Raw genomic sequence first — 26,349 nt, 5'->3', positions numbered from 1 at the left:
GGATGTACCCACTTACCTTTTATTCGTGGGTTGTTTTGTTTTTATTCTTTTGTTTTTTACATTAGTTTTATTTATTTCAACTTTTGTTCCTTTATCAGTGAAGGTAAGTGTTAATATTTATTTTATTTAATACAGTTGTAAATTTCAGTAACTTATTGTTTAAATGTTGTCGTTCGAACAGTTATCGACGATGTGGAATTTGTTGATGTCACTTTATTTTAAAGTTTTTGATATTAATTCAGAATTAAAGGTTAGATTAACTTTGCAAACTTTAATAAATGTTGTTTAAGTAAATAAGCTTAAAATTTCATCTTTAATATAGATCTTGAACATGCTTCAAATACAGAATATTACAAAAGATGGATTAAGTTGTAACAAATTCTTCATTTTAAATAAAATGTTCGTCATAAAAGTAAGTTTAATTAAATAGACGATAGAAGTAAAAAATAGAGCATAAGTTAGAATACAGAGAAGTTTTAAACAGATATAAGTATACACCTTGAAAATTTACAAAACTTTAAATAGATAATACTTGAAATAGTGTATTTTTATTTTGATTTTCTCGCACTTCAATCAGGAAATAACATTTTAGAATTTTGTTATATTAGCTAAGTTTATTCTTATTGTGCCGGCCATTTTATCAAATAGTCATAAGTTATTTAATGTTGATACATTTCTAATTTACCGAATATTTGTTAAGTGGTTTATATTTAAATTATATTAAACTAACATTTTAATATATAATAGAATATCATCAATTCGGAATGTTGTATGTTGACGAATTGCGTTTTAATTTAAAACGGATTTGTTGGAGTCTAATACAACGAATATACGACAAAGCTTAACCGTGATAAATCCTATGAAAGTGACAAACATTAGCAATATTGCGGCCGAAGGTTTCATCTGTAAAACGGTTAATGTCGAACGTCGAGTATCTTGTAAGCGGCGTTCGGCGTTCGACGTCGACGTTTACGTTTTAGCGATGAAAACATCGGCCGCAACATCGTCATTTCTTGTTCGAATGGAACTGAGAATGCTAATCCAATGTTAAGTTATATAACGCCAATTCTAGAATGAAAATAACCTTCACTAAGTAGGCTATTGGCACAACGTCATGCCATTCATTTAGTCCGTATGCAATATTTACTGCACATAGTGAGTGAAAAAATTTTATAGAAAGTCCTGTATGATAGAGGAAATACTACAGTTAGTATCTAAAAAAATAAAACTAAAAACAACACTAGGGAATAAAAAGGAAATAACTAATGAGTGCAGAATACACAAAGACAAATGAAATGGAGTGAAGATCTAAAACAGAGAAAATATGAACAATGGTGAATACGACAGAAAATACCATAAAATCAAATGGCTCGTATACACAACTAGATCAGAATCAGATACATTATACTCAAAAACAAAAAAAAGCAAAAATTTAATAAACAATAAGTAAATTAGTAACAGATTGAAAGCATGTATGGGGGGATTATACAATGATGAAATTAGAGACATTGAAAGTGAATTTATTGAAAACAAAAGTATACTTGATAGACAAAACGTACGCCCATAAATATTACAAGAAGAATTTTTCGAAGTTCTCCGAAAACTGAGCTTGAAAAATTCAAGAATTCAAAAGGCATGTAGGCCTATAATATATTTCCTTTTCCATTTTCACTTTGTTTGATCAACGTTAATTAAAGGTTTAAAATAATAATTAAATTTTAAATAATTAAAGATTGTAATATTCTCCCCGTGAAAAGGGTGACCGGAAGGACAGGGTGGGGAAAGAAAACGAAAGGGAAAACCACATATCCTTTTCACGGGATACTCTCATAGATAAAACCGATCAAATATTCCTGCAAGTCAACGATTATTCCGATGTTCGAACTTGGGTTGCAACCTTAACCAAAACATTCGATTATTAATGATGGGGAGCTGTCAAACAGACAGAATTGGGAGGTAAGACGAGTAACAATAACGGATAGAAAACATCCAAAAATCCCTGAAACGTCCGATTGTTAACAGCTTATATCAGCAAACCCGGACCCAGCTCGACATTAAATCAAAGTCATCTGAGACAGTTCTCAAGCGAAACGCGTATAAACTGGGGTCGCACCCGATCATCGGGGCGGAGATATTTCGAGGAAACATACACGACGTTCCACCTGCTGATACCTACATCGCCAAGTTCGTCTCCTTCTGACGCGTCCAGCCGACGTCGCATAAAAGAATCTAGGAACTCTGAAGTGTCATCAAGAGGTATTAATTTTGAACAGTTTATGTAAACTGTCTCGCTCTCGGTCGAGTTAAAATTTAAGGTAGACTTAGGTTTAAAGAACTAGCCACCTGCGAGAACTCTCCGTATAGCCTCGCAAAAACGAAACTTCTGTTAAGGTAACTTGGTTACATTATGTCTATAATCCTTGTTTATATTAAAATTTTGTTAATTGTAAACCTGTCATCTTTGTCCTTTTTCGGAGAACGGAACACTATCGTCTTATCCATCCCCTCGTCACTCGGAAAAATGCCATCCAGTGACGTCGTGAACAGGTTTTACCAACTCGACGACTAGAGGGCCTAACACTTGACTGTATTCTCACAATAACAAACCTATACAGCTGTTAAAAATGTAGGAATAGATATTTGTGACTTATGAAACAAGTGAGATACCGAGAAATTTTACTGAAAGCAGCACTACACAATATAGTGACAATGACTAATTCAGAAAGTGAAATGAATGATGTGCTTACTATACTACACGAGAAATTATATGAATAGGGTGGAAAGATCAACATTAAGAAAACAAAGGTGACGATATTAGAAGAGAACATTAGGAAGACAAAAGATAACATCACGATTGACAGAAAGGAGGTAGAACAAGTAAGAAATTTATATATTTAGGACTGAAATCACGGTGGATAATAGATGTATAAATAAGATTTTAAAAAATTATGACTCATGAATGAAGCTTTATTAAGCAAAATAAATTGGCTAACCTCAAAACGTCTAACTATGGAAGCAAAGATAACATTTACTTTAATAAGGAAGCTAAAGCATTTTGCTATATGGAATGCTAGACTCTAGGATAGAAAGAGATGACCGGCCTGGAAGCAGCAGAAATGTGAATATACAGCAGAGTAAACAAGACAAGTTGGACTGAAAGAAAAACAAATAAAACAGTTCTGAGCAAAGTGCAAGAGCAAAGTGCAAGAACAAAGAAAGGTGATACAGAAAATAGGAAAAAGAGAAATAAAATTTACCGACTTTTTATTAGGCACAACAATTTCCTAAACAATTATAGAATACAAAATTTCCAGAAAGAAAAAAACAGGAACTAGAAAAAGTATGTTAAATATGTTAACGGGGTTCAATGGGCGTTAATGGAAAATTATTATGAACTAAAAATGATGCAAAAAACAGAGAGTATTATTTCTGTCGAAAAGACATAGTAATAAAAAGCTAGATAGATGTTATAACTGTAGAGATTTTTCATATATATTAATGAAAGCACCATGTTATTATTTATTTTTAGCAATTAGAGCAAATACACCTATAAATCTATGGACTAGCTTTTTATCCCCTTTTTTATTAATTAGTTTTCATACACTGTTATATTCCAGTTATTTTAGGGGTTATCAGACAAATCGTAGTCTACAAATATTAATAAATATACGATTTTACAGATGCTGTTGCGAGAATATTGTATTCAGTCTGGATGTGTTGTGTTTAACTCTGATAAGAAATGTATGCAAACACAGCAAAAAAGTTCCGAAATGCATTTTAGATGTCGGAGTAAGTAATGTATTATACTAGATAGTTTTACAATAAAAGAATGATTTCAAGGTTTTTGTGTGATAATCCCCTAAAATAACTGGAATATAACAGTATAAGTTAAGCAATTGGAACATGTAATTACGAAATTCTCATTTTTATTTTAGCAGATGTTAGACTTGTGCCACGAGTGAAATTAAAAATTGAAAAAAAACAAAGTCATGTTAATCTTAAACATTAATTTCATATGAACACCTTCTTGACTTATATTCTTGTAGTCTATGATTAATTTAATTGAAATAAATCTTAAACCTTACCCCATATTTCGTCATGTAGTTAGTCGAAGACGAAAAGTATATATTTTTTTTAAACAAAGGACTTTTAAAGTGCATGATGCTGCAGAAAAGTCAGTATTGTAAAAGATTACTTATACTCGACTGATTAGAAATTTCACTTTTAGAATCATCGCCACTGTTATTAACTACCAATCAACATCCTGATAATGTTTATATACTACATTAAAAATATGCCTAATGTGACAAAATATAAAAAAATATATAGTAACCATTAAAATAAGATTAAAATGTTTTATAAAATATGCGTATATAGCACCAGAAATAAATTAAAAAGTCAAATACAAAAGTATGAATTTTATACTAATCACAAAGGGAACCATGTTTTAATGTTATATATTATTTTTATATACACAAGCATTAATGATATTTTGTTTTTCTATTTCAGCTAATTAATTACGTTATTATCCAGACGATAGTATTAATACAAACCAGTTATAATTACAGAAGATCTTTCAGCTTTAATTCTCCAAGCTCATACAGAAATACTACAAAATAAATGTGAAATAATAAAACTATTTTCTAATTTAACTTAAAGCAATCTTTTAGAAGTATATTAAAAATTGAACAAATTAAAATAAATATTTATTGTATGATGTTATTATTGAGCTGCAATTTTCAAAATAAATTTTTACTCTAGAGAATGGAGTTATATAGATGAAAGCCACAACCATATACAGAAAATTAAGGAAAAAGAGGCTCCGATTAACTATCTATAAACTATTGGTTTGAACCAGAAATGATGTTATTTGAATTAAAATAATTTCTCCTGAACAGAATTAGATAGAGGACCACCTGACTCTATTGTTATAATGAAAAGTATGATGTACAGGGGTAAGATGTCGGGCAGCAATTTTTCGTCACAATGCTCTCGATTTTAATAGTGAAGACTACTAAAGTCGATAGAATTGTGACGAAAATTTTCAGCCCAATATTGTAATACTGTCACAAAAAAATGTTCGTTATGATTATTATTTATTAATGTAACCAATATAGAAATATATTAGCATATGTATAGCGTTTATATATAGAGTTATCAATATATATTAATGTAAGAGTATACCTACAGTATTAGTTTTACATATATCAAAGATAATACTTAAAGAAAGCACGTTGACATTTTAAAAGTAATTATGTGTTTTTAAAATCATTCAATGATAAAAACAGTTAATAGATATTGCGATCTTAAAAATATTTTAAGAAAAATTGACACCATCAATCTGTATTTAATGTTGTATAATCACATTCTGTAAAATATTTATTTAAAAAACATTTTATCATTTGAAAATGTATATTAAAATGTTTTAGCAATTGTAGAAATTACATTATTTTCAAGAGTTAATATATGACATGAAACTAATTAATTGTAAATTATTCACAATAATTTTAATAATGCATTCGTTCTATTAACACTATTTTTGCTTTAGTTTCTCGTTAATTGAACAAGAAATTAATTTTGCTTTAATTATGCTTTAATTATGAAGTTGTTGTTGTTAAATTGTTCTAATTGCTACGAAAATTGAAATATACTGTTGTAAAATAATTGGTTAATGATAAATCACTAGAAAGAACAATGATTTATACAATCGCATTTGAACTAAAAGACTTTCGATAAAACTTTAAATCAACTCGAAGAATTTATTATTTATCACTACTCTTATTTGAATTTTTGCAGTAATGTTACGTAAAATTAATGTGGTTAATTAGTACGATAAATAAAAAATTTAGTAATGAGTTGCCTAATTTTCTCAGTTATTATGAGTTTTCATTTAAAAATTTCTAATGTTATTAATTATTATAAAATGGTAAAACGCATAATTTTCTGGTTGGAAGACAAGTTTTATAAAACAAAATATTCTTTAATGCTAATGTGAGCCGCCGGGGAGGTTGGAGAAAGTCGGACTGCACCTTCCGGCAACAGGTCGTTGACCTATTCACTTGTCAAGGATGGAGGTTAGTTTTGTTACGCGTTACGCGATTGGAGGAGATGAGTGGGGCCGACAGTCGAGTAAAAACACCATTTTAACAACGAAACAATATTTATTGAAATCAACGAAAAAAATAATTAGTTACAATTCTAAGCTCTGTACGTAAAGCTAATTCTCTAGTCCACGTCTTCTCAAGAGAGAGTTACAATAATCAGTGATTATACCTCTTTGAAATTTTGGAGAAAACTTCGGAGGAAACTTTCGGCTGAAGAAGGTCCTACGTGGTTCCAGGTCTAGGCACTGGTTATCCACGAGGCACTTAGTCAATTGTTCGCGACTGCGAGGAATAAGTAATCCGAGGTTCATTACTCAGCACATTCGACTGCAGATCGAATGAGACCCCCCCTGAGGTGGGAAAGACGCGGTTTTTATAGATTCGCCGTGGGAACTATGTCACGAGATCGTTGTCAGGACAGAAGAAAATGATGAATTCGGATTGTAAGTGTAAATTTTACGATGTTACAGCGTGAGACCGGTTGTCTTAATAGGAAGAATTATAAAATTTCACACGAATTCTGTTGTCCGTTTTTCAAAATCGTAAGAATAATTCATTTGGAAAAACTAGCTAAAATTCGGATTTCACACTAATAATGAGTAAAATTAAGTCCAATTCCACTCGAGATGTAACACATATCCCTTTATTTGTCCAACTCCTCGACTATTAACGTTCAAAATTAATAGCGTCAATGCTCCTAATATACAAGCACTTTTCCCAAATTTAATTTCTTAATCGTTACCCCATCCTCAGATATTAAACGAAATGGTTAATGTTACCCTAGGTCACAAAATGGCGGCGGCTGGATTTTTTCCCCATCCTGGCGACCGCTGTGGGGAAAAATTTTTTCCCTACAGTCGTGACGTCGACGCCTTGGAGAATTTTTCCCTGTTCGGTTTCTTACCTGAGTTCGACGTAGGCGAGTGTCCTGTAACCTCGAAACGGCGACCGTCGTTTGTGTAAATTTGCGACGGTAGAGGGAGCTTTTTCGTGACGTCGTGCGAGAGTAATATCGGCGGGGAATTCGTAGTGGTGTTACGAACGAATATGCAAATGCTCGATCTGTGACGTGATTTCCGTTCATTTCAATGCAATTTTATGCAAATCGACTAGTTTCCAGTCGGATTCGTTTACCGCAGTGTTGCGACGAATTGCGTATTGGAATAATTGCTGTTTTTTTTTCTGGTTACGATATTTCATTTTTAATCCTCCCCACCTCCCCGTGTTTAGTTTATTGCCAATTGTTCGATAATGAGTAGTATTGCCGATTTGAGTTGCAACGCCGAATTTTGGTCGAGATGCACCACCCGTGATTTCTACAAGTTAATGGAAGACGACTTTTTGGAGGTAGGTTTGCCTCCCCATATCGATAACGCATTGAAATTTGCTGTAAAATTAAGTTTACAGCCGACCGAGTCCGTTTGCATTCATTGCGTTTTTATATGCAAATTATACTATCGGAGTAATAGAGAAAGCTGTTTATTGCAACGTAGTAAGTGCAGAACGAAGACTTCTGCCTTCGAAGGGACAATTAAAAGTAAATTTGGCCACATTTGCTAGGGTTACATTCTGACGTTTATATGGCACTATCTATGTCTGGAATATACGGCGAGGACCTCGGCGACTGCGACGGGCATGTTAAGAACAACGGGAGACGATTGGTTCAATCTCAGACGGTTTGTAATGCTTATAGCTGTGAGTAATTTGACATCGTTTAAAATAGGAGGGCCGAATAAAACGGTGGAAATCGACGAGAACGTAATATGTAAAAGAATGTACGAGAAAGGGCGTATATTAAAAAGTACGTTCGGAAAGGAAAAAAAGATAGGAAAAAGCTGGCAACCACCATCGAAACTGTGAGTAAAAAAATCCTTTTTTTTATTTTTTATTTCGGTTAACATCCGCAGAGTCTGCAGAGAAAATCAAGATGGCGGCCGGAATCGCGGCCATCTTGAATCGAGGGAAAAATTTTTTCCCCGTCGCAGTCTCCAACGTAGGGAAAAAATCCAGCCGCCGCCATTTTGTGACCTAGGGTAACATTAACCAACGAAATATATGCCAACGCACGCACGCAAGCACTCGCACATTCTCGCGCACACATATATATCTACGAAATTATTTTCCCATTTTTTTGATTTTCTTGAATTCAGGAGTGAAAAACCGTAAGGATTTTCAAGAAGTATGGAGGGTCAAAATTTGCAGAGAAAAACCAATACTTTCTCTTCTCCTCAAACACGTTAAAAGTCTGGTTTGTTATAGATTTCAAATAGATCAACCGGGCCTTCGTGGAAACTTTGTAGACGTGTTACATAGTTTAAAATTCTTGATAATGTAATAATAAGCACTTCAAAGAATAAAACATGGAGTTTGGTTTCTTTGGTAATTCTATTTATAGAAGATATCTACACCTTTCTTTCCAGTCCATTGCGATTTATTTTTGTACACAAACTTGCAGTTATGAATATTAAGGGATTTCAGAAAAAAAATTGAGATAAATTCTCGGTTTGATATTGAAATTTGTTTTAAAAGACGATCGCAATTTAATTGAATTCAGAAACTTTCAGAAGAGTTTTGTCGACAAAAATCATGTTTTTTCTTAAGTAAATTACTGAACAAAAGTGATTCATAAGTGTAATGTAAAAGTATTAATATATAAAACTTTTTAAAATTACATTCAGACATTTTATTTGCATTGCTACATATTCAATAATTTAATTAAATTCTTATTTAGTCAACAATTATATAAGAGGGTGCTTTATTTTTCAGGTTTTCCTTTAGCCAATCGGGTTTTAATCCATCCTGTGGGAAAAAACTCGATGTTTATTTGAACTGAAAATGTTGATAGTTTTGACATCGGATTATAATTATCTCACGGCAAAATTGAAACTCAGGACCTCACAATAATCTAACTTATTAATCGACATTGTTAATCCTTCGATAATAAATTTTCTTTTGTCTCTTACTAGTTAAGTATATTTTCGTACAAATTACGTTCGTAATTATCTATAACTGCACGAGGAATAATATCTATGTATATCCTTAATTCTCGTTTGATTCCTGGCCAATTTTATAAAAATAACATGGCCGTGATCTTTGCATTCCGATAATAATAGCATATTCTTTACAGAGGCAAGAAAAAATTACTCTTCTTCATTGTCGTCGCGGCATTACACAAGATAAATATTCGTAAAGTTTTAAAAGTGTTATATCCAAAGATGGTCCTTTTAACGTATTTGGCCCCGATTAGCCAAAAGATGTAACATCGCATTACCACTAAGTAATTTTGTTAATTGCTCTCACAAATAAACTTTTTTTGAGAACGCCGTGCAAAGTTTAAAGAAATGTGTTGAGATGTCTTCATTGATCAAAAGATCAGGTACATGGTTAATAATATATAAAGTCGTTTTAGTAATATATTATAAAAGACAATACCACCACAATTTTAGATATTTTGTAGAAAAGTTATGCAACTCGTTGCTGGATTTTTTAATATTGATAAAATGAGGAAAAACAAGAAAGTTGATAAATGTTTGTATTATATTTTTAATGGACTCATATAAAATTTATGTTTAAAACAGTAAATATATGTTAAAATATCTAACAACGACTTGCGTAACGTTCCCGGCTATTATATTGATAAGTTTTTGTTTAAAAAAACTTACATATTATTAAGCGAAATAAACGAAATTTTGTGTTTCGCAATCTGCTATGAAATTTTCTTGTAAGAATATTTTATTTTCAATTACTATACAATAAGAAAGAGCTTAATTTTTAAGTTAGAGATGAGTTTTATATAAAAAGTGTATAAATGTTTATAACAAACAAAATCTTAATTAAGTCCTATCCCTCCCGAGATATGACAAATGATACCCCATTATCTTTTCATTTCCTTGACCTCTAACCCTCAAAATTTTTACCATCAATGCCTTCCATAAACAAGTTACTCTGCCAAATTTCGTTATTTAATCTTTTCCTCGTGTTGAGATATTAAGCGAAATACACATCAACACACATACTCAAACACAACGTACAGTACATATCCACGGAATTTTTTGCTGTTTTTCAATTTTTAGGGGTCAGAGAGTCTTAAAAACTTGAGATTTGCAAAGATTTCGGAGGATCAAATTTGACACGATTCCAATACTTTCCCTTATTACGTATATTTAAGAGCCCGGAAAGTAAAAATATAGACATGATAAGGATGATGTTGTGTTAACTTTATTTTTCAAGTGTAAAATGTCTTGTTATTAACAATATATAACATTTTATTTAAAAAATTTAATTATGTAATAGAAATTTTAGATTTAAACATACAAGAGAAATAAAATAATATATGATACCAACTGACATATCTCTCATATTACTATAGTAAACATAATTTTAAGTGGAATTGTAGTTTTCTTTATTTTTTATGAGTTATACACAAGCATACATTATGCGTAGTAATTTACTTAAAATAAATCCATTATAGTTTACAAAATATCGAATTATAATAAAATTACATGCATCATTTATTATGAAAATTTCATAATAAATGATTTTTCCAGCGATCTGAACCGATAAAATACTACTGCACAATACCAAATAAAAACACGTGAGCGATCTATTGTTTGATTAATTTAACGCAAAGGTCTCGTGTTTTGATTACACAATATATGTCTATACTGCATTGAATCTCTATATAAGTTTTTTTTATTTTGTGTTGATGCTAGTTTAATGCAAAACAGAACATCATTCTTCAGTATTGTTTTGATTGGAGCCAAGCTTTACAGAATCGATTTTTCCAATTCCTCAGAAAAAATCTCCATGCTTAAGATTTTTAAACTTATCTTTCTGACATAAGTTACGATAGCCTAACTTTACGGTCTCGTTACTACAGCTCACAAGTGGGAAAAACAGTATTACTTAAATTCTCATTATTATATAATATACTCATCGTACTTTATGCAATATTTTAAGGGACCATTTTCTGTTTTTATGTTTGACGATTGTATAATCAAACTATCGATTAAACTTGAAAATCATTAAAGATATGCAATGTCAAATATTTAATCAAGAATTAAACCTTCAAACATAAATAAACAAAAAATCTACCTCACTAGTATGAAATTTTGCGTTTGTTGCAATAAGTGGTAAAATTATAAATACTATAATTAAATATTTTAAAATTAGCATCACTTAATATTTTTGTATATTTATTTTATATATCAACTTATAGCCTATATACCCGGTTATGTATAATCTCTGCTCTACAACAATATATGCAGAATCTTCAAACGACACACTTACATAAAATGCTTTTAAGCAATGTTTACATAAGTAATAGTATGTAAATAAAGCAATTTACCATTTATTTATATACGGTATATAAATGGAGTTAATCTATTGTTTACTTACCTAAATGCTTAACCTGAAAACAGGAATAATACAAGTCTAATATCAACTTATTAAACTAATGACGTCGATTTTTTCTAAGAGCACTAATGACTAATTGCATCGATAGATATAGCAGTTATTTCATAGCGTATCATCCACCGTAGGCCTATAATGAATCAAGAAGCAATAACAGAAATATTTGGTAACTATTCTTACAGAATTTTAAATACTGCTCAAATTTTCGGTATTAATATTACGGGAAATGCTTCAAAAAGCAAAGTTCAAATATTTTATCGGTGCATTATATATATAATGTTAAGTTCATTTATATATCAAACTGTACTGGCAGTGATCGATAAATCAGAGAACGAAATCCATTACTGTGTTGTTTCATTTCCTCAAAATATATCAAAAATTCTGCATTTAATCGTTATGTGTATGGCTTTTTCTGTATTAGTTTACATGTATGTATTTAATTCTTCAGAAGTAATTAAAAATTTCATTAAATCTTTAAATATCCTGCAACTGTTTTCTCGTTCCTCACCTAACATAAAACTAGACGATTCTACATATCATAAAAAAGCTATATATTACTGCTTGGTCAGTTACATTAATTCTTACTTGTCTCTATTAAATTCGTATATATATTTGAGATACAAGAATAAACAGATATGGGATGATTTTGATATATTTTGTTGCTGTTATATTGCTGTTCTTCTTGGATATGGTTTAGGCATTGTAGTGATACTCGTTTATATCGGATACACAGTAATTCGTGTTCTAATGCAGATTAAATACTCCTTTACAACTGAAATACAACAAAGTAAATTAACAACAATAAGAGATGTCGTTGTTATACATAAGAAAGGAATAATGTTATATAATCTAATTAAAACTGTTGATCGTGCGGGAGGTGTTATTATTATTTGCATAATAATATCTATTTTAATGGAAGCCATTATTATCTTATACTCAATTCTTTTTATGGAAGGTCCCACTTATCTTGTATTCATCGGCTGTGTTATTTTTCTAGCATTATTTTTGGCATTAGTGTTTTTTATCTCACTTTTTGTTCCTTTATCAGTGGAAGTAAGTATTAATATTTCTATACCTTAGTTCAGTGATAAATTTTAAAATGTATTGATCCACTGTTATTCTTCTTACAGTTATCGACGATGTGGAATTTGTTGATGTCAGTTTATTTCAATGCCTTCGATATTAATTCAGAATTAAAGGTTAGATTACATTTACAAACTTTACTTAATGATATTAAATTAAATTAATTTAATAAATTTTAAATTTAAAATAGATGCTGAACATGCTTCAAATGCAGAAAAGTACGAACGACGGAATGAGTTGTAATAAGTTCTTTATTTTAAATAAGATGTTCATTATAAAGGTAAATTTGATAAAATTGATAAATTATTATTAAAAAATATATATTATATAGTATTTTCTATATACAACTTCTATTATAATTAGGCAAGCTGATATATTTCTTATTTACAAAGTTTTATTATGTGTTATGTAAACTCTAATAATACACAATAATATAATAAGATAAAGTGAAGTATCAATGTTATCTATAATAGATAATTAACAATGCCTTATTGTCCTTATTTCTAAGTTTATCTTTAACCGTCTACTTGGACATTGCTTATTAGTAGGACGTTGCACTGGTGTTTAATATTTGATGAAAATTGACAGTTAGATCAGAAAAACAATACGTTTATTAAAATTTTCCTGTAGTAGTAATTTTGTCTGTGGACATATACGTGTTTCTGGTTAACATATCCCTCATCAGCAGTATTACCAAAAACTGCTAAAAATAATTAAATAAACAAATAAGATAATGTATATAAAAAATTCATGACAATAAAATCATTTTTTTAAAAATACTTACAGTAAGGACGTATCCTTATCGCTTGCTCAAAAGAGTTATATTTCCAAATTTAACAATTGCCAATTCACTTAATTTGTTAAATGTAAACCAGAAACACGTATATGTATATGTGTACAGAAAAAATTACTACTACAGGCGAATTTTAATGAAAGTTTTGTATTTCTGATCTAACTGTCAATTTTGTATCAAATATTAAACACCAGTGTAATGTCCTACTAATAAGCAATGTCCAAGTAGATAGTTAAAGATAAAGTTATCTATAATATAATAGATTTCAATATTTATATATTTATGTATTCTTTTAATTTTTTTAGAAAATCGCTGACGAATTTACATATTAAAAGATCCAGGAACGAGTTGCAAGTAAAATCTTCATCAAGTCTGACCCTATTAGAGATACACACACAACCCACTATATCTTCTCACCCCTCGACTTTAATTACTAAAATTTGACATCACCAATACCTTTTATATTCAAACTACCGGGCAAAAGTTTAGAAATTTTTCACATAATGCACAGGAGTTATTAAGCTTCAAATCGTGCCTCTCATTCACATATTTACTAATATCCATACATACAGAAAGATCCCCCCGTACTTTTTTTTGCATTTCTCGACGTTTGAAGGTGTCCTGAGTCAAAGAATGTAAAAATCTTTAAGGTGGTCATGGCGATACTTTTCCTCTGTTACATATAAGAGCGGGGAAAGTAAAAATAGGTAGAAGAGACTACAACATTCTAGACTTTTCTACACATTTTTTAATGTGTAAATTCGTCAGCCATTTTTTAAAAAGAAACTATGTATTCTTTAATTATTGGCTTGTCACCCTTGATTTTTTTAAAAACTGTTTTGAATATTTTTGCGAAGGCGTTCTTTGTGACTAGACACGGAGAAAGTGAAGACGTTTTAGTCTCTCTTACGTATATTTTAATACACTTTTTAAATTTAAAAATAAATTAACGATTATGTAATGATAGGCATAATTTGAATTTTCAGAGGCCTGAATATATGACTGCACAATCATTGCTAAAATGTTTAAAATTAGAATGTGAAAGAATAGTTGAACTCAAAATCTCTAATTGGTAATTTCAATTTTTAAATCTCTCTATTAGTAATTACAGGGGTGTCCGTACATTCAGGTACTTGGGGCACATTCCGCATCTCTTCTGTGTTGCTCTTATCCAAACTCCTAAAGAGTGCCCAAATTCCATATTCAACGGACATTAAAAAAATTCATGACTATTTTGCGAATATAAAATAAACAAATAAATAATATTTGTTTGTTGTCCCATGCAACTTCGTCGTAATTTATCCAAACTTGGCCTTGAAAACAAGAAATGTTCGTTGTTGTTGAGGCCAAGATAGCCCCAATTGCAACCGGTGTCACCTTGTGAAAGCGTTGAACCAACATTTATTCACAGTTTGAAGCTTCTTGCATAATGTATGATGCCTTTTTTTATATTCTATTTCCCTTTGGACGGTATATACGCCGCTAAGTAACAATTAATCTGTCGCCCTACGGTTCTTGACATGCCAATAACGAGCTATAAAGTACAGTGAAATACTATGAATATTACAAAGATGTATAAAAAATAGTAACTAGTAATACATAAATCAATTTCTTACATACAATCAATTTTATGTATACATAGAGTAACAATACATATTATATAATTTTTTATTTCAGCTAATCAACTACGTTATCATTCAGACGATTGTTGTTATGCAAATCAGTTATAGTTACAGAAGATATTTCAACTCGAATGCTACTGAAAACTTGTACAGAAACATAACAGAATTAATGTGAAATTATTATAATTAAACATTAATTTAAACTATTTTTTGATTAAAATATAAAAAATACAAGTTACTTTTATGAGAAGATAGAAAAATTTCTGACTAAATAACTGAAAAAGTAGAAACATAATTTCATCCAGCGATATACTTGTGTTTAAAGAAATAATTACGAACATATTACGAACAATATTTACCTTCATTTCCAAAGGTTAGATATGCATTACTTATGACCAGTATAAACAGAATTAATTTGTTTTTATTTTCCATTCGATCTGAAATATACAAATAAAAATTCTGTAATAATTAAAATCGTATTTTAAATTTTAAATATATAAACAAAAAGTGGCGTTTATTTAATAATGTTCAAGGGTAATATTAAAGCGAATATTCTGTTAATTTTTGAATAACTATTCATAAAGGAGTTCTTTATATTATTACTGCATATCGCGTTAGAAATGAAATATACTTTCCAATTAGGATAACATTTGTAAATTTTTTTAATGTAATTGGACATTGTGGCAAATAGTGGAATAAATTATACTAAGAACAGAAATAAAAGAGTGAGATGAATAACGGAGACCATAGAAAAATAAATTTAAAAATGAGAAAGTACGATGAAAGCTATCATTATAGAAAAAAAAAGATTCAGATCGTATTTCCATAGCTAAATAATATTCTTATGAAGATTTATAATAAAATCACGGTGCATAACAAGTGCCTTCATATAAAAAGGGATTGAAAAATGAAACAGAGAAGTGGCTGTAATTTCTCAACACTGTGATAAGTTGGGAAGAAAAGTTGACATTAATTCAGAAGGAAAAGTAAACTACGATAAACATAAAGAATATATTTGAAAAATTATAAATTAATCGATATTTTACACATAAAAATTAATAATTAATAAGTATTCAATTTTTACTGAAAAAATTGCATAATTATTTTTTCTCTGAAAATCGGTAGAACCGAAAACTTTTCCTCTTGATTACGTACTGTACATGAAACGTTCTTCTTTCTCACAATTAAATGTAAGCAATTACCTTTTATCCAAATTAAATTATATTTTACTCCATTCATATCGATTCGATGAACCCAAATATAGCTTAAAATGCTTTCAAATTGTAAAAAAAAACAACGAGATAGAAAAGTGTTTTTATGAAATATCGGGTTTCGCGAGCTGGTGACATGCATTATATGTGAAAATAAATTTTCCTAAAAAGTTTACAACTTTCCATTTACTTAATTACATATAATTTTTTAAAAGAATGTGTAAATATATTCTTTTTAAACTGAATAATAGAAAATTCTAAACCTTTTGAGGAATTGATTTCTTGTGTAATGCATGTCACCAGTCACGAACACCTGACATTTCATATAAACACTTTTGTTTTGTAGTTTTTATATGTAAATAATATATAGAAATATATGAAAATAACAAGTGTATAAATTTATATTTAAAAATTAATCTGAAATTAATTATTTATTTTAAATTAATATTTCAATCTCTCTGAAAAACACAAGCGATTCTTGACACGTCACATATTTACACGCTTTTAAATCTAATTTAAAATTATTTTGATTGTTTTAAGATATTCTTTGAGTATTTATGTCCGTGATCATATTGATAATTTACATTTTGAGAGATCGAATCGGAAATTTGCTGTGGGATTGTTCGGCCAGTGCCGACTCATCGAAAATTATTGAGGATTTACGCGGAAACACGGTAGTGCTTAGTGGTGCACGAAGATTTACTCATGTATATTTTCATATATTTTAATATTAGTCTCATATTTTCGTGTCTGGTTACTTCGTTACCAACATAATTATCCTGAAATATGATTTCTATTAAAAACTCGAATACATTATGATTTGTAAAATTCACAAACGACTCAAATTTATTGTGGTATTTTTGTATCCATGATAAAAATCAAATCGCGCTGTAATTTTTGAAAGTATAAAAAATGTAATGACAAGTATGAGATAAGCAAAACGCTTTGCATTCATAATTACTTTCCTTATACACAATCTTAAAAATATATAGAAATTTGAAATTATAGCAATTATTGAAAATTTCTTACATCACATTATGCTTTTCAAAAGTAAAATTTTTCTGCTTTGTTATGATGGACATTACATAACACAGCATTTCATTATATTTGTCTTACTTACATATAAATTACAGTAATACCTCGACTTACGTTACCCCGGCTTACGCGAACTCGTAGTTACGCGATTTTCAAATCTCGCCGATCCATCTTTTGTTTGAGCGCCACGCAACTCTTGATTACTCACTTCCCCCACCTGTTCAGCTTACATGTTCGAACGTGTCGCGCGGAATCGACGCATAGCTACAATTTATTCTGTGTTTATCGGGGTAGAATCATGCAGGAACACGATTCCTGCCTTTTTCATTAAACTAGTAACGGTCGCCGTTGCAAAAAGATGATTGAGGAAGCAACCGTTGGAGTTTGAATGCGTATCCGCTGATTGGTCGTCAGACGAATTTGTTAGATTTTATGAAGCCTTCTACATCAAAATAAACTTCGATAATAATATAATTTGTTTTACATATATATTATCTAAGTTTTATTAAACAATTTTTTCTAAATTATCGTTTTCTTTAGTCTCCGGCCCCAATTAAAAATAATTTGTATGTATTTATTGCGAAATCATACTCCCGACTTACGCGAAATCGACTTACGCGGTTATTGCTCGGTCCTGCCTATCGCGTAAGTTAGGGGTATTACTCTAGTTATACGAAATTACATATTCAAAATACCTAATTCCTAGCATGTTGTGTCTTACTTCTACTGTAATTTTAATATTTTACATTATACCAAATTATTCCTAAATGACATAGCCTTGAAATAAAACTGGATAACAACATTAATAAATGAAATATTTACGATTTTCAAAATAGAATACATCATAATGTTACTTTCTCCATTTATTTATATTTTTCTTTAATTTTCTACATGATTTAATTGCTCGTGTCATTTATACTTCTTAGTCCATTAAAAATAAAAATATTTAATGAACTAGAGATAAAAATAAAATGTGTAATAAATCAGGTAGAAAATTGCAAAAGATAATTAAGTGTTCTTCAATGGCATGAATAGTTTTCTTTACTTGTGAATATCACGTGTCAAGTGAATAAATTTATGCATTCCGAATTTTTGTAAGCAATTGAAATATTTTCCAATCTGAATTGTCTTCTTCACCATTATATTGTTTTAGAATGTTTTAGAAAAATATTTTTTGTAGAACAACGAATATTATCATAAAATGGTCTTCTTATGCTGCCTATAACTATTGGTTTATTGCTGATAGTGTAGCTATTGTTAAATGAAAAGTACAAATAGAAGCTTAATTTAATGCATTAATTATACAACTTACCAAAATAAGAGACTTCTTTCATAGTCAAATATTTTCTTTAGATGTTTTCTGTAGATACTTCTTGAAGCTTGACACTCAAATGTAATTCTATTGAATTAGTTCACGACTTTTTAAATACTCCCAGCTTTCATGACAAAACAAAAACTAAATCACGAAAGGCTCATTTTATATTCGAAACGCAATTCAATAATACATTATAAAAATTTCAAAAACGTATCTGATATATTTTTTTTTATTACTTCACTTAACATAATTGAAAGTGTCCATCATTTATAGTAAAAATCATAAACATACTTGGAAAGTAATATTTATTTATTTTGTTGTAAAAAATTTTCAAGTGTTATTTGTTCACCAAGAAAAATGATTTTCTCGCGTTTAAATCTATTGTAGTTTTTCTCTTTATAACAATAACCATTTGCTCATTACATGTTGAGCACTGGAAGCACTATATTGTATGTAAGGTGATGTGAGACAAAAATAGAGCCATATCTTTTATATGAATAAATTTTATTTGTTTTTTTATATAAAAAGTCATTTACTACCAGAGAGCTGTTTAAGTACACACATAAGTAACAGGTTATGAGCCCAGGAGGTGATTAAAAAACAGAAGTGAATTTTGTGTAATATTCGCTCAGTAAAAAAAGAAAAAAAAATGTTAAAGTGAGCATTAGTGATTCGATACACCTTGAAATATATTTTACTTTTACCATAGGAATTCCTCTTTGAATTTATTTTCTTCGAATTAATGTTTTTATCATCAAAAACTGTTTTAAATATCACGAAGTAGACAATTTTTTCCATCCGTGTTTGTATTGGATAAGAAAAAATCTATATTAAGAAATAATATTTTAATAGAAGTTACAAATATTGATTAATATTTTATTATTTTAGTACAATTTCTAAAAAAAATAATTTCTTTTATATACAATTAACATTTTATAAAATTTTTAGGTAAGCATATGTTTTTATCACAACACTACTTATTTACTGTATTAAGTTTTTTAGAGTGTTGTTTTTCCTCTTGTATAATATTAGATATCTGTATTGGTTAAAAATTATAATTCCCATTTCTTAAATTTGATGTCAAAGTAGACAGGGAAGGATTTAAAATTTCATAACTGTCAATAAATTTGAAATAATTTAAAGTAAATATTTTCTGAATTTTTTGAAAAATCAAACGCGAATCATAACCTAAAATTTATGACAAAAATGTTTTCATAACGATTTATTTTATTCAATAAAATAAAATAAAATTGATTAACAGCATCTTTACGCACATCGTGAGAATGAAATTCAGGCAGTTGCTTTTTCTCTACTTAGAATAGAAACTTTTCATATTTATAATTAGAGCATACTTTTACATGTTCTTTCAAAGCATTTTTTACAAAATTTCCGTATTTGAGATTTTTTTGACATTAGTTAGTTTAAGCTTCTAAGTAAGAACACTTACTTTTGCTGAAGTTAATTCTAAGTCAAATTTAGTTTCTTAATGAAAATATTAAAAATTAAAAATAAAGTATTTAGCTTCACACATTTTTTTTCTTAAGTATAATTCTGGAAGAACAATCAGTGACTGAAAAACTGTTAAAATCATCTGTATATTTATACCAATACTATATCTAAAAATAGAGTTACGAATACACTGGTTGCTGAATGTAATCTAAGGGACACATTTATATCTGTCCGTAGTAAGGTACAAATTGACTGTTATCTAGCAAGAATAGAGGGGAAAAAATAACAAACTACATATCATCGCTAATATAGGGGTGTTTGCTGGTAGTTGATGGTGCTGGCGAGTTTCCCAGATGAGCGTCTTGGTTTCGAGTTGTCGAATTTCGTAACCTCAAGAAGTTTAACATGCTGCCATTAGGAAAATGAATGTACAAGAACAGGTTATCCCTGCTTTTGATAATGTATTTGTTATTAATTTCCGGGATTGAAGCAAATCCAGAGCCGTTATCTCTGTTCGGCACACAACAAGACGGTCGGGTCAGTCAGATAATGCAAAGAAAGGGGCGTGTGAGGCCACGGTAAGAGACAATATCAAAGTACTGGTCAAAGATATTCAGCCAGAAGTCCACACTACACTAAAGAATACTATCAAGTTGCAACAAGAACATTGGTTAAATTCTATTCCCAATGAGAAGAGAAATACAAAAAACAGGATTACTTCGAAACAATAAGAGAAACAGATCCTCTAGTAATAGAACCGCAATACTCCTTAAAATAGATATATGATTTAATACAGAAAAAATTTACTCAATTGAATACAGAGTTACAAATAATCAAGTCAGAAGTTAATTTATTAAATGAAGTTAATCAAGTCAAAACTACAAAAATTATTCAAAAATTAGACGAAATGGATGTAATAACCAAAGAAAACTGCCAAAATAAAGGTACGTTAGAATTCGAAATCGATCAATTAATTAGTGAGAAAACTATCAAAAATATTGTAATTATCAACTATCCGTTTAAAACTACTGAGTAAAAGAATTAGAACAATTCATTAATATGGAATTAGGCATATTAAATAACCCCGTAGAAAGTCTAATCAAGCTAACAAATAACGATTTTAAACCAATCGTGAAAATTATATTAGATTCTGTATATGCTAGAAACTTATTTCTTAAAAAATTATGGGCCAAAAAACCTAACTTTAATATAGAAGAAAGGAAAAAATAATATTCACGGCAGATCTATGTAAAAGATCGAGACTGAGAAAGAAAAAATTACAAACAATAGTCCAACAAGGCAATAAAATATCAATGAGAGACAATTATTATATTAGAAAAGAGAATATTTATACATACGATCTTAATCTAGATAAAGTTGTCCAACTAAAAGGTTTTTAGGTATAAACTAAGTAATACATTGGTCGTGTCTTCAAAAGAATTACATGATTCTATGGGTTCCCTAAATATGCATAATAAAATACTAGAGACGATAGAAGAGGACAACAATCTAGATCGGAATAAACAATCAGATAGATTACTAATATCGATTTAACCAAATCCCAGAATTTAGGACTAATAACCAATTGCGAAGAGTCCAAAGTACTAATAAGCTTTTGGAATATCCAAGGGCTGCAAGGAAAATTATATACAGATACTGTACGGAATTATATGAAAGTAAATTCAGTCTTTGGATTTTCAGAAACTTGGTTAACAAATTTGAAAATAGAAGATAAAAAATATCTAGAACGAAAATTTATAATATTAGTGTGAGGATCTGAATTATTGGCCTTCATCTTATTCCGTATTATATCATGACATCATAGTTTGTCGCCTTTTTGTCAACTATCTATCGACTTACTGTCAACTTTTGCGCCTGAGAGAGAAACATCTGTTCGGTTCTCAGACGCTAAAGAAACACTTTCCTACCACCTCTTAACCTAACGTTCGGTACCTCAGCGAAACTTTACACAAAATTCGTCAGTTGTCGCACGGATCTAGCTTGTCAAGAGTTCCTCCGCTCAGTGTGCCTCAATTCCCGTTAGTGCGAAACTCATCGCCATTGGATTAACCTCGTCTATTGGACTAAACTCGCCATTGGATTAACCTCGTCTCGGACTAAACTCATCGCCTCGTCTATCGGATTAACCGTCAGAAAACGGTCACTATCAGGTATTTATCGCCACGCGAACCTATGTACACACACTCTCTCTCGAAATATCGCGATATTAGGCCTTCCCTCTTTCCTTTGTCAATGTAGATCCATCATGTTCTGTGTCAATAAACGTGTTTTAGTAAATGAAGTCTCTGCGAAAGTCACTTCCGGCGTGTTGTCTCTCCCTCCATCCCGAATCCGAATCCCGATTGCCTCCGTAACGCGACCGGTCTTTTAAACCGCCACGGCATTCCCGTGTCCGTTACGCACACGGTGGTCGTCCCAGTCCTATACAGGGCATCAAAGAGGTGCCTACCCCCCGGTCACATTAGAAAAGCATAAGCTCAGAGGTCCTAAGAAAGTTTGGTCATCCCTTCTGGAGGACATTTGTTTTTAATAAGAAGATACCTCGGTGAGTTAAATTTCTGTAAAATAGATGATAAATATATTTTTGTAGAGATAGAACTTAGTCACTGTTTTAGATCACTTTGGGAAGATTCACGATTGGGTGTTATACTCATATATTTTTCATCATCCACCGACAAAAAAAAAAAAAAAACTAAATTTTATACTACAGGGATCGAATATTATCAATTTCTGGATTATAGGTGATGTTAACGGCCGAATAGGTGAAGAAATGGATACTAAATACAAAAGTAATAATGCAATGATTAATAATATTAGAACATCCAAAGATAAAATAATTAATAGAGAAGGTAGAGTGTTACTTGATTTTGTTCGAGATAACGATTTATATATTCTGAATGGTAGGTTGTATTGTGATTGTCCTGCAAAATACACCTTTATATCCCATTCTGGTAAATCCATAATCGATTACATTATCTGTTCTGAGTTTGTTCTAGACCAGCCTAAAAAGTTTAATGTTCTAAACAATGATGAATCCGATCATTTCCCAGTAGAGCTCGAACTATCTGGAACTATACACGGAGATAACGAATTATATAATCACACAAACAGCCGAAATCAAAGAAAGAACATCGGACGACGATTTAATATGTTAAAATTTAAGAATGAAACCAATAATAAAGCAAGCGAGATTTTAAAACTTGAAAATAATAATATTTTATAAAAGAAAATAAAAATAATTTGTTTATAAATATAAATAAGAGTAAGCATTACTAAAATTTATTACACATTTTTTCAATTTTCAAATCCAAAATATTAAAATTTAAATATGATACAGGTCACTCTCGAAGACCTATTAAAATATAGGAAAAAGTAGTATTTGGATTATAATGCCTGAACGAAATGATCAAATTAAGACTTGAGTATACTAAAAATTTAGTTCAGATTGTACGTACGGTTATCAAGTTATTCTCGAAACAATGCTGTATGAAATAAATTGTAATTACGTAATTTAAAAAGTCTAACATTGATTGAGTCTAGCTAATATTCACAATTTCTGAATTAATTTCGATAATGAATCTCCATAAAATAAACAGAGTGCCTATCTCAAATGGAACATTACAAAAATTAAATAATCAATCATTTCTCTCGGTGTATTTTCAGTAATAGGTAGAGCAGTTATTTCATAGGATATCATTTACAGGATAATGTATCCGCAAACAATACAAGGAATATTTGGTAACTATTTGTTACGAATTTTAAATACGGCTCAATTTTCGGAATTAATATACTGAAAAATGATGCAGGAACGAATATAAAAAGTTATATCGAGTTATAATATATATAATATTCAATTCATTTATATGTCAAACTATACTGACAGTGATGGATAAATCAGAGAACGAAATTCATTATTGTGTAGTTTCATGTCCTCAAAATATATCAAAAGTTCTGCATTTAATCGTTTTTCGCATGATAATTACTGTACTGATTTCCCTATACCTCTTTAATTCCGGAGACTTCATTCAAAATTTCAGTAAATGTTTAAACACACTGAAATTGTTTGCTCGTTCATCGCCTGACATAGAATTAAACAATCCGAAATATCATAAAAGCGCAGTATACTATTGCTTGTTCAGTTACATAACTGTTTACTTGCTTCTATTAAATGCGTATATATATCTGAGATACAGAAAGAAACAGATATGGGATGATTTTAATATCTTTTGTTGCTGTTACATTGCTGTTATTATTGGATATAGTTTGGGCATTATAGTCATACTGGCTTATATCGGATACACGATAATTTGTTGTCTTATGCAAATTAAACATTCTTTTTTAATTGAAATACAAGAAAGAAAATTAACAACAACCAGAGATGTCTCCATTATACACAAGAAAGGAATAATGTTGTATAATTTAATCGAAACTGTTGATCGTACGAGCGGTATTATTATTATGGAAGTACCACTGGCTATTTCAACAGAAGCTATTATTATTTTATACGCAGTTCTTTTTATGCATTTACCGAATTACGTTTTATTCGTCAGTTGTATTATTTTTCTTACATTGTTGTTTGCATTAGTGTTTTTTATCTCACTTTTTGTTCCTTTATCAGTGGAAGTAAGTATTAACATTTTTATAATTTATTGCACTTATTCTATCAATACGTATTGATATTTATATTATTGTTTGTACAGTTATCGACGATGTGGAGTTTGTTGATGTCAGTCTATTTTAAAGCCTTGGATATTAATTCAGAATTAACGGTTAGATTGGTTTTGTATGTTTAAATTAATGACATTAAATTAAACGAGTATAAAATTTGGACTTTAATATAGGTCTTAAACATGCTTCAAATGCAAAAAAATTCTAAGGATGGAATGAGTTGTAACAAATTTTTTATTTTAAATAAGATATTCATTATAAAGGTAATTTTATCTAAACCGATATATTTATTACTTTCATATAGCCTACACATATAGTTATAATAGATTATTTTTTTATTTTAGCTAATTAATTACGTCATCATCCAAACAATTGTTTTAATACAAATCAGTTTTAGTTATAGAAGAAACTTCAACTGAAATGCCAGAAGCTTGCACTGAAACATCACAGAATAAATGTGAAATTATTAAGCTTTTTGTTAATGGAAAAACAACGTATAAATCTACTTCTATGAGAAGTTAAAAAAATTGAATAAGTAGTAAAGAAAGAAGGCAGTTTCATCCAGCATTCACTTGTCTTTAGAAAATAAGGAGTTTTTAAAGTTGATATTGTGAAGTTACATGTCAAAATCAACAGTAATCATCACATATTTTGGATAATACGTAATAGTGTTAAATATTTCTATACTTTTTATTTATTTATTTATTTATTATTTAAAAAGAAAATTTTCACTTTTTGTACGTGACACATAATAAATTTTTCTGCACATTATTACATCCATATACATTACATATACATAATAATAGCAATAATTATTATATGAATAACGAGAATATTATTGAAGAATACAAAGCTATTCTATACATATAAAATACTTAACTTTAAAATCGTCATGGGTGTTCATTCGTCAAAACAGATGAACATTCTCCTATGTAGAGTACTGTACATATGTATTAAAGATTGAATATTATAGAAAGAATTAGAAGAAAGCATTTTGATAGTTCAAAAATAATTATATTTGTCTAAAGTAATTGCATTGACACATACTGTAATATATGTAGAAAAGGGAACTGCAATTTTATCTGAAATGAACACAGTTGTATGTCATCGTCATTGAAAACTTTTCGATGTTGGTAGGGCTAAAATAAAATTCTGGATTTTATTTGTAAGGATCACAGAGGAAAAAGTTATTGTAATGATACAGTGGTATATAGAATAAGCGACATCATCAATCTTTGATTGTTTTCGAACCTGTACTTTATATGAAAAGTTTCTGTTAAATACAGAGAAATGCTGAGCACTCATGCCAAATTCTGCATTAGTAATGATAAATGTTATATTATTTTCAATCTGTAATTTATGCCAAAATATTGCATTTAATAAATTTTTCACAATAATTTTGATGTCCTATTTCTTATATGAATAAAATTTATACATTATTTTTCGAAAAATCTCGTTTCTGCATTGAAGTAATAATTGGATATTGCAAAATTTTTCAATTGCTTAAAAAATAATTTTATATATAAGTTTAAATCTTATAAAATAATGTTTAAAACTGTTGTTGTTTGGCAGCAATTTTAAATTGAAGACACAAATTTTCATTGGTGTCTGTTTGTTTCTCGTTAATCTGAGAATA

General features: G+C 29.6%; 1 protein-coding gene across 1 annotated transcript; it reads left to right on the top strand.

The window, feature by feature from the left end:
- The first annotated feature begins 12,347 nt into the window (after positions 1-12,347).
- LOC136978483 (uncharacterized) lies at positions 12,348-25,143 on the top strand. The gene is made up of 4 exons (XM_067274194.1): positions 12,348-12,569; positions 12,647-12,715; positions 12,790-12,879; positions 25,058-25,143. The coding sequence occupies exons 1-4, from the start codon at positions 12,354-12,356 to the stop codon at positions 25,130-25,132; spliced, it is 450 nt and encodes a 149-aa protein (XP_067130295.1). The 5' UTR covers positions 12,348-12,353; the 3' UTR covers positions 25,133-25,143.
- The last annotated feature ends 1,206 nt before the right edge of the window (positions 25,144-26,349 follow it).

This window comes from Centruroides vittatus, unplaced genomic scaffold (assembly GCF_030686945.1).
Source record: "Centruroides vittatus isolate TY-2023 unplaced genomic scaffold, ASM3068694v2 contig_543, whole genome shotgun sequence".
Classification (NCBI taxonomy): domain Eukaryota; kingdom Metazoa; phylum Arthropoda; class Arachnida; order Scorpiones; family Buthidae; genus Centruroides; species Centruroides vittatus.
The sequence above is the reverse complement of the archived record's forward strand: the minus strand, read 5'-3'. Positions and strand labels throughout refer to the sequence as shown.

Bases quoted from the DNA above. Each gene is read 5' to 3' on its own strand.
- LOC136978483 (XM_067274194.1), top strand. From the start codon at position 12,354: ATGTTATATAATCTAATTAAAACTGTTGATCGTGCGGGAGGTGTTATT. The intron at 12,716-12,789 runs GTTAGATTACAT...AATTTAAAATAG, and splicing joins ATATTAATTCAGAATTAAAG to ATGCTGAACATGCTTCAAAT. The intron at 12,880-25,057 runs GTAAATTTGATA...TTTTTATTTTAG, and splicing joins ATAAGATGTTCATTATAAAG to CTAATTAATTACGTCATCAT.